The 9,578-nt window shown below is 41.4% G+C and overlaps 1 protein-coding gene across 1 annotated transcript in view; it reads right to left on the bottom strand.

The window, feature by feature from the left end:
* Window positions 1-1,949: 1,949 nt before the first annotated feature.
* The window catches only part of TMEM116 (transmembrane protein 116), a 215,911-nt gene continuing 208,282 nt past the window's right edge, over window positions 1,950-9,578 (bottom strand). Inside the window, exons 10-11 of the mRNA XM_078667430.1 lie at window positions 4,922-4,998; window positions 1,950-3,906 (exon numbers count right to left, since the gene is read on the bottom strand). Coding sequence (XP_078523556.1) covers window positions 3,709-3,906; window positions 4,922-4,998 — 275 coding nt within the window. The 3' untranslated portion in view covers window positions 1,950-3,708. The remainder of the gene's footprint in view (window positions 3,907-4,921; window positions 4,999-9,578) is intronic.

Raw genomic sequence — 9,578 nt, 5'->3', positions numbered from 1 at the left:
GTCATTAGTGATAAATATCACTCACATGCAAAGTGGGGCCCAAGATGGTCGCTATCTCCTACTAGCCGTCGCTAACTGGTGTTAGCAACAGCTAGGTAATACAGATATAATTTTATCTCCGCGAAGCGGAGCGCTGTTACAGATATATATCTTGTTTTTGAACGTTAATTTCTCAAAATGCACTGAAGCACATATATTGAGACCTAGCAAAGGCACATCGGGCTACCAGTCCCTAATATTTTACCAAGTTTCGTGCAAATCCATTCAGCCGTTCGATTATTATTATTATTATTTTTTTTTGCCCCGCGGGCCCCTTTTAAAACCTCCACATCAAACCTAGGGGGTCAGCGAGGATCTACTATGCCCCCTTATGGTAATTTGCCCCTTCGCTTTGGCCTCCTCTTGTCTCTCGATCCTACCGAGAGACAAGATGGCGGCCGCTACGTACTGTTTGGAATGTTTACAGACACTGGAGAGCCAATCAGTTTCGCTTCGCAAAGCTCCGTAACGCGAAAAGTACGCGAAGCGGTGCGCTGTTACAGATATATATCTTTTTTTGAACGTTAATTTCTCAAAATCCACTGAAGCACATATATTGAGACCTAGCAAAGGCACATCGGGCTACCAGTCCCTACAATTTTGCCAAGTTTCGTGCAAATCCATTCAGCCGTTCGATTATTATTATTATTTTTTTTTTTTGCCCCGCGGGGCCCTTTTAAAACCTCCACATCAAACCTAGGGGGTCAGCGAGGATCTACTATTCCCCCTTATGGTCATTTGCCCCTTCGCTTTGGCCTCCTCTTGTCTCTCGATCCTACCGAGAGACAAGATGGCGGCCGCTACGGACTGTTTGGAATGTTGACAGACGCCGGAGAACCAATCAGCTTCGCTTCACAAAGCTCCGTTGCGCGAAAAGTACGCGTCCTGGAGCGCTGCCCGGTCCGCTGTTACAGATATATATCTTTTTTTAAACGTTAATTTCTCAAAATCCACTGTAGCACATATATTGAGACCTACAAAAGGCACATCGGGCTACCAGTCCCTACAATTTTGCCAAGTTTCGTGCAAATCCATTCAGCCGTTCGGGCTAAAAGTGAGGCCAACCGCCCTATGGAAAACTCAATGTTAAAAACACGTTTTGGGACCCCCCTTTTTTCTCGACCCCCCCTGGACGAACCCCCCCCCCCAATTTTCAGGGGCTGCTCAGAAACAAAATGTGCCATTTTCCTGAAAATTTCAGCCAATTCCGTCCACAAACGCCAAAGTTATTAGACATAGAATTTTCAAAAAACCCATAGAGAAAAAATCCTAACTATATATACCTACTGGCGACCGCCAGTAGGTAATGTATATATATATATATATATATATATATATATATATATATATATATATATGTATATAGTAAAAGAGTGTGTATCTATATATAAATATAAATATACATATACACACACAGATAGATAGATCGATCGATAGATAGATAGATAGATAGATAGATAGATAGATAGATAGATAGATAGATAGATAGATAGATAGATAGATAGATAGATAGATAGATAGATACCCAACGGCAGTCACCAGTTAGGAGAGAATGAAGACACTGTTCCTAAAGTATATTCGAGTATGTCTCGTAAATAGGTTACAAAAAACAAGTACATAGAATAGTGTAAGAACAGCTGCAAGAGTTATTTACAGATATACATTTCCAGATGGATTGTAACTCTATATTTTGAAAAGATTGAAGTGGTAAGGCAGGGCATTTGTTCCAGGTTACTTACTAATCATCATCCAATTATATTTGACCTTCGCATCGGCATGTGTACAGGTAGAGAGATTCCGCACAGACACGAAGGATTCAGTCTACAAACTATAGGTTAATGAGCAAAACTGGTGAACATTCTGTAGAAGATTCTTTGGCATTTAGATTTTCATAAACAACAAACATATTATTTAATCCGCAAGTATTTTAATTATGTAAAAAGTACACCTTTTACAGGTTGGGGAGCGAACTATTTAACAGTGGCACAAAAAATAGGGTGAAAATGTCCCATTGCAATCCCTTTGCACTTCTGAAATACGTTCAGTCATGTCCATTCATGCCTGCTGTGTGTTGTACTAACACAAAGCTGCCGGTTCAAAAGTTAACAACCAGTTGTCTGCTGTCATTCCTGTTCAGCTTTTCATGAAGATGCTTCTCTGGCTTCTGGATTCTAATATGAAGGAAGCTGGCAGAAGTTTCCAACCAGAGTCTTGGTGGAATTGCAACATGAAAACACCAGACACAACCTTAAAGTTTACATGTAGCAGCAATATTTAGGTATAGTGCAAACATCTTTTAGAACCGAGTTTCAGCATGCATCCATTGTTGGATAATAATTATAAGAATGGATTCACTGCACTGATAATTAGTATAAATACATTAGAGAAGAAAAAGAAAAACATAAAATTAACAATGTGAGACAAAAAAATAAAACTGTTGGAGATTTTAGCTCTCAATTTTTTCAAGATAGAAAGAATTCCGAATATTAAAACTCTGATATATCAAAACTCAAGACCATGATGTACTTCCTTTCAATTCATCACCTATGGAAACCAAGGCAAGAGTCCTTGATACCAAGTAGAGGGCAGTATCTCTGAACACACTTAAGAGGTTATGACAACTGCTTGGACATGAAGTGATGTTGAATGCACATTCACCTCTTGAAAATGATAACTATGTTACTTTGTAGATTAACTCATGGGGAACCTTGCGACTGTCATAGGAAAAACATCACAGCTAGTGTATCTCGGGGCAGAAGCACAAGTGCCCTTGGACTCGTTAGGCCGCATTAGGCAAGCAATGCAGATTTAAATTTGATTTCAAGGACTGGAAACAACGCATGAACATGTATATGTGTTATAGAAAGTCTTACTACGGCTATCAACACAGTAATGACCGTGAATGATACAAGCATGAAATGGAAAAGCAACAAGACGTGAGGGAATGCTGCATCCGAAAATATATTACTAGGTAGATTCCCCGAAAAACTACCTAAAAACTAGCAAGCGGAGGCACAGTCTTGTTGTCTGCCCCTCTCAGTAACAGGAACAAATGTGCTGCTCTATGGACAACCATGGTGTCCCTTTCGCGTGGCACCTTTGCCTATAAGTGTGCCATCTAACCTTCCTGCTAGAGTTGCTTCTATATGTGCTATATAGATTGCCTTACAGAGGTATCACCAATCACAGAATAAGTAAAAACATGTTGAGTGCCAACTCTTGTGCAGGAAAGCAATTTTTCACATTTCAGAAGCACATATTCAGTTTTTTGTTGCATTTTTGAAGGAACAATTCATACTGCTCCCTTTCTTCATAGTCTTTTTTAGTTTGTTATTCAAAATTATCATTTAAAGTGCTAACCAACAAAGTGGAGTAAAAAACATACGTATTGTACTGCATGGCGTAGAATCAATATGATCCTCTGCAGTAAAGCATTGTACACTTCATCCATATGACACCAAACTCATCAATGCCGATTACACTGTTCATGTAATACCATCAAATAAATAGTAATTCAAAATCCGTTTTCCAACTTCTTTGAGACTTGTCTCGACTTCTCAACTTTCTGTTCAGAAGGTCCTTCTCCTTTCCAAATAATTAGCTATGAAATTCTTCCTCTAGGAAATCCTTAGTCTTCAGCAGTCCAAAAAACTGTATCATATGGGATTTTCAAGCAAGTGTGTTTGTTGATCCATCCACTTTGTGTCCTGCAGCTTGCAAACTCTCATATTTTTTTTTTTGCACACGCAGTAATGGTGTCTGTGTGCTTGCATCTTGGCACATGCTACGTTTTAAAAAGCGGTAGAAGTTCTGGGTCCATCCATACACCAGGCAGTTCAGTAGCCCTTGTGATGGTGCCGTGAATGCCTAGGAGGAAGAAACAAGCAATGAAATAAAGCACAAAACGCCACGCAGAAGCCCCGCAAACTGTCAGAAGATGGAACTGCCACATCTGAATACCACACCCTGCCAACTGGCAACCCAACTAACAATAAAGTCAAATTCAAGTACAACAGTCCTAACCAATTTTTAGGTCAAGCCTGGGCAGCGCATGCGCTGCTCCTTGAGATATGCTGTGTTTGGTATCTGGGCTAGGGGGTCTTTAAAATGCCCATCACTTTTGGCTGGTGAGTGAGCCTGCTTTTTAAAATTCCTTTTCTTTAGTTGGTTAAAACTGTGCATCTGTCCCACCTTTTGGTGCTTGGTTTCCTCCCAGCGGACAGCATCAATGGATTCTTTTGGTTGGCCAGCTCTGGCCATCTCTTGACTCCTTGCTCGCACACCCTCCCACCCACCCTGCCTTCACGCAAATGCAGTGTCCGTCCATGTCGTTATCTGGGGGGGAACATGGAGACCCTTTTCTACAGGCCGCTGGCCTGCTTTTGAAAAATGTAACGGGATCCCGGAAGTAAGATCAAGATTAAACAAGCATTTGCAATGCACTCGGTCATACATTACTGAAGGTTTGACCTATTGGCGTTGCAAATAATAATGCAGCGTCAATAGCTCACACTTTCAGTAATGCAAGACCTATTGCATTGCAAATGCTTATTTTAAAAAGGAATCAAAGTATAACATATCATATACAGAGATGAACATTTTTGGGGGGGATTGCTGTGAGCTCTACTTTATGTGAAGGATTATGCCAAGGATAAACCACCTTACATCACTGATTACAAAATGCTCAAGTATCATACATGACATGACAAACAGTGATAATTGAATCACTGGAAATACTTACCAAAACATAAAAGGAACTTATGGGGGGGGCCTGAAAGTATCTTTATATTGTCTATTCTATAAAGAAATTAGCGCAAAACTTGGATAAACAGGTAATGCAACACAGGGTAAACGGTAACTAATAAAATTAAGAGGTGGTTACCTGCAAAACATAAAGAATAATATAGAGCATCCCATGCTCATTGTAGTCAAACAGTTTCACAAGCCCGAGGAAGAATGCTGTAAGAAAAAAAGTAAGTCTTGTTATTTAACATGGCACAGTTCCTTTTGCAAGTATGTGGTTCTCTCCCCTGGCAGAATGACACACTTTGGGCGCGATTAGGATATTGGTCGGAGTTATCTCCGACGGACATCATCGCGGATTTGGGAATGACAGACCTCCAGGTTCTGACCGCATAATTACAATGAGACCACACATGGTGCGGTCACATACTCCGATTCCTCTATGAGAGCTTGTGCTGCGGCCATAAACCGGCCGTAGCACAAGCTCCCATAAAGAAATGGTAGTTTGTGCAAATCCCTGCACCGAGTGGCAGGCAACTCCCAGCAAATCCCTGCACCCTGAGGTGCCTGCCACACGGTGCAGGGATTTACAGGCCTCTATACCAAGCAGACTCTGTCCACAAGGTCAAGCCCTTGGGTCTTTCACTGATCCCAAAGTAATTTTAGTGATATCATTAATGCTGTTAATCGAGACTTTATATATTGTATCATTGAGGATTTATTTGTGCTGTAATGTGTCAGATCATGAGGCATGCATTTCAGGGGTGGGAGGTAAAATAGTGTGGGTTCCTTTAAAGGAGAATTCCAAGCGTTTTTGGTTTTGTGCCATATATGCTAAGTCAAGACAAGCTGATTGCTTATGTTGTCAGTCTACATCCAACACATCCTTAACTTTAACAATGTTTTTACTTTTTTCCGAATGTCTATGGTTTTTGCAGGATATACTCTTTTAGGAGCCCACTTAATCCACATGGCAGGACCTTTGTTCTGAACCTACTGTGTATGCCCTCTGGACATGCGCAGCAGGCCCTGGATGTAAGATGTTGCCTTGTTTGAGTGCAGAGGCCACTGCAAAGAGAGCATGATCTTCAGCCCCCTTTCTTGATTCACAAAAAGGGAGTTCAGCAAATACATGTGTACACAAAAAGGCAAAAAAAGAATTGTCTTTTTTATTTGTGTTTTTGCACTGATCAAAGCAAATGTAGGCAGAAGCTCAGTAGGGTAGTTGGGAGAAACAGTAGGAAAAATGTTGGAATTTGTTGGCGTGTCTATATATACATGTCTGTGTTTATCACAGGACCACCTGTGCAGGCCTACAGCCGTTACACTACATTTGCAGACAACTCAGCTGTGCATTCCCCTACATCTTTTCAGATTTTGAAGCCACACTCACCGAATTTTCCAAACTTACAGAGCAGGTGTATAAAAGGGTTTCTCTGAAATGGCTGTATGAACTGTCAATAGATTTTATGTCAAAGGCCCGGAGGCCAACATTATGCATATCCCTTTTATTACTGCCCAAACACAGCAGCAACAGTATCTTAGAACTTAGAATACTATAAAACATTCCAGAACTTAGAACATGAATAAATCCCCTTGAGCAGCAGCCATCTTCCTCTTTTGTTGCTGCTCAAACCTAAGATAAGTACCATGTTTTAATACTCTGTATAAGTAAATTGGAATGAAAGGTTAATTAGCAGGTTTGAGGTTAATTTCATTTGGGATTATAAACGGAATATGTATGTTAGATAAGAGATTTGTGGAGAAATTTTAGAGGAAAATTAGCGTTTTTGATGTCGATCGAATGAAATGATATAAATTAGAAAAATTGTGACTTTTAATGATAAGGAGGAAAGTTTTTGATGAGGTATTGTAGGAGATTTGTGTTGGGAAATGTTTCAGATTACCTTTAGTTAGGTACAGTTGGGAAGTTGGCCGTTGGTGGTGAGCGCGTGGAAGTGTCTCGAGCGCTTGCTGCGTAACAGGGGGGCATCGTGTATCGTTGTATCACGAGCGCATACTGCGCGCATGCTGCGTTTCGTCAGGAACGGGCGCGTGAGGAGAGGCAGCTTGAAGAACGTTGAGAGGAGAAGCGCGGGGTCTGGCACGCACTAAAGGAGAGAGGCTTTCTGGGCATTAAGGGCCGCCGTACGTACGTAACGTGCGGCGGCCATTTTAGAAGATTGGGAGTCGTAAGGAGTTTAATTAGGAGACGTGGTCGGCCATATTTTGGGAGTAATTTTGTAGTCTGACTGAACGGTGTCAGTTTCAGTCAGACGAAGTTCGGAAGGTCAGAGGGAGGTGTTGGTTTGTGGTTTTGAGAGCGGAGAATTTAGATTTAGGCATATTTTTGATTGAAAATACTTTGGATTGTATTAAAGGGAGGAATTTAAGGAAAGTAATTATTTAATAAAGGAGAATTTGAAGGAAGAGGAAAGAAAGATGGAGAAAGAGGATTTGGGTATGGAGGAAAGGATGAAAGAATTCATGGAAAAGAAGTTTGGAGAGTTTTGTGCTAGTATGGAAAGGAGATTTGAGAGCACAATATCAAAGAAAGCTAAAGAAGGTGAGAACAGACAGGGAACTGGTGAGGAGGATGGTTTCTACACCACAGAGGAGGTTGAGTTAGAGGCAGGTACTTCTGGGGGAGCAAAAAGAAAGGAAAAGAAGAAGAATGTGATAAAGAAGAAAACAACAAAAGAAATGGAAAATATAGGAAAGAAGGAGAAGGCTATAAAGGCCAGAGGGAGTGCTATAAAGGCACAGAGAAAAGAACATAGTACTGTGGCTTGTGATGGTAGTTCGACTAGTGGGGATGTGGAGTTTACGTGCAGCTCTAGTATGGAGGATTCTGATGTGGAAGAGGTTATGGTAAAGAGAAGGAAGTTGGATGAGGAGATTACATTGGAGTTTGAGGATTTTGTGGATCCTCAAGGAGAACAGATGTTTGATCCATTGTTGATTCAACATCCACTATCTCCTCAGTGGTCCCCGGTTGAACATGTTGCCAAGTACATAAGATATTGGATCAGGAGGGAGATGCCAAAAGAAATAAGAACTCGGCTGAGGTCGGAATGCCCGAGACCAACTCTAAATAGTAAAGTGGCCTTCACGCCAGAATTAGATCAAAAGATGTTAACTTTTTTGAATAACAAAGTGGGAAGAGACCCGAGAAGGGGTCTAGACAAAGGATTGAAGGGATGTCAAGATAGAATGCTTGATATTTTGGGTACCTTAACTAAGATTTTTGATCTGTGCGAAGAAGCACATACTAATAACACTGGAGTTGACGTGGCAGAAATGCGTCAATGGGTTCAGCGTGCTGTATGTTTGCTGGGAAATGCTAACGCAGCACTCTGTTTGGAAAGAAGAAAGAGTATTTTGTTTAAAATAGATCCAAAACTTGCAGATTTGGCTGGCAAGGAATTGGGTGAGCAGAGCAATGGGCTGCTGTTCGGGGATGATTTTGTGAAGGACATGTCTAAGTACGTGGGTACTTTCAATACTTTACAAAAAGCACAGAAGGATATTAGGCGTGTTTTTTGGTTGGGCCGGGAGAACAAGGGGTCGGTTCCCCGGCCGAGGAAATGGAGTTACAAGAGGATTTTATGGAAGAGGTAACAGACCCTATGGAACAAGTTATGGAAATGGATTTGGCTATGGTTATTCTGGAGGGTATGGTTATCAGAGGACCAATCAAGGAATTTTTTTCCCACAAAGACAGAGGGGAAGAGGAAGAGGAGGAAGATCAGATAGGAGACCAAGAGGAGTATCAGGTAAGCTACTTACAAGACCCTTTATTTATGGAAGTAAAATTGGGCGGCAGACTAGCCCAGTTTGTTTCCAGATGGCAAGAGATAACACAGGATCCATGGGTTTTGGAAACTGTGGTTGGATACAGGATAGATTTTATCAGTGTGCCAGTTCAGGAAAGGGTTCCAAAGGTGTTAAGGTTTTCAGAAGAGATGGAAAAATTAGTAACAAAAGAAGTGTTGGAGTTGGAGAGGAAAGGAGCGATAGAGTATGCAGAGGAGGTGCAAGGTTGTTTCATAAGCAATTTGTTTCTTGTGGAAAAGAAGGACAAGAAAATGAGGCCGGTAATCAACTTGAAGGAGTTGAACGATTGGGTTGTTTACAACCATTTCAAGATGGAAGGGATACATATGTTAAGAGATTTGTTGAGAAAAGGGGATTGGTGAACGAGATTGGACTTAAAGGATGCATATCAAACGATTCCGATGTGTCAGGATCAGAGAGATTACCTTCAGCTTAGGTGGTTGGGAAGGCGCTGGAGGTTCAAAAGTCTCCCTTTCGGATTGACGTCAGCTCCTTGGTGTTTCACCAAAGTGATGAGGCCAATTACGGCTTGGTTGAGGTCAAGGGGAATTCGTTTGATTGTTTATCTAGACGATATTCTGATTATGGCAGAAGGGAGAATTTTGGCGAAGGAACAAACAGAGTTTGCGGTGAGAGTAATAGAGGATTTGGGATTTGTTGTGAACAAGGAGAAGTCTTGTATGGTTCCAAACCAGGAGATGACGTTTTTAGGTTTCAAGATACAGACGTTGGATTGTGTGTTGAAGTTGCCTATGGAGAAGGTGAAGAAGATCAGGAAGAAAGTAAGGAGAGTGAAGTCTGCAGAATGGATTACTTTGAGACAGTCATCAATGGAGCGCACACAGCTAGCCCCTCCTCCGGATCGCCCCTCTGGACTCTGGTACTTGTCGTTCTTTAGTGGATCACCCAGGTGGGTGCAAGTCGGTACTTGTTGGACTGATGAATCTCTAGACCCGATA

Source organism: Lissotriton helveticus, chromosome 11 (assembly GCF_964261635.1).
Source record: "Lissotriton helveticus chromosome 11, aLisHel1.1, whole genome shotgun sequence".
Taxonomy (NCBI): Eukaryota; Metazoa; Chordata; class Amphibia; order Caudata; family Salamandridae; genus Lissotriton; species Lissotriton helveticus.
This window is presented reverse-complemented; position numbering and strand designations above follow the sequence as displayed.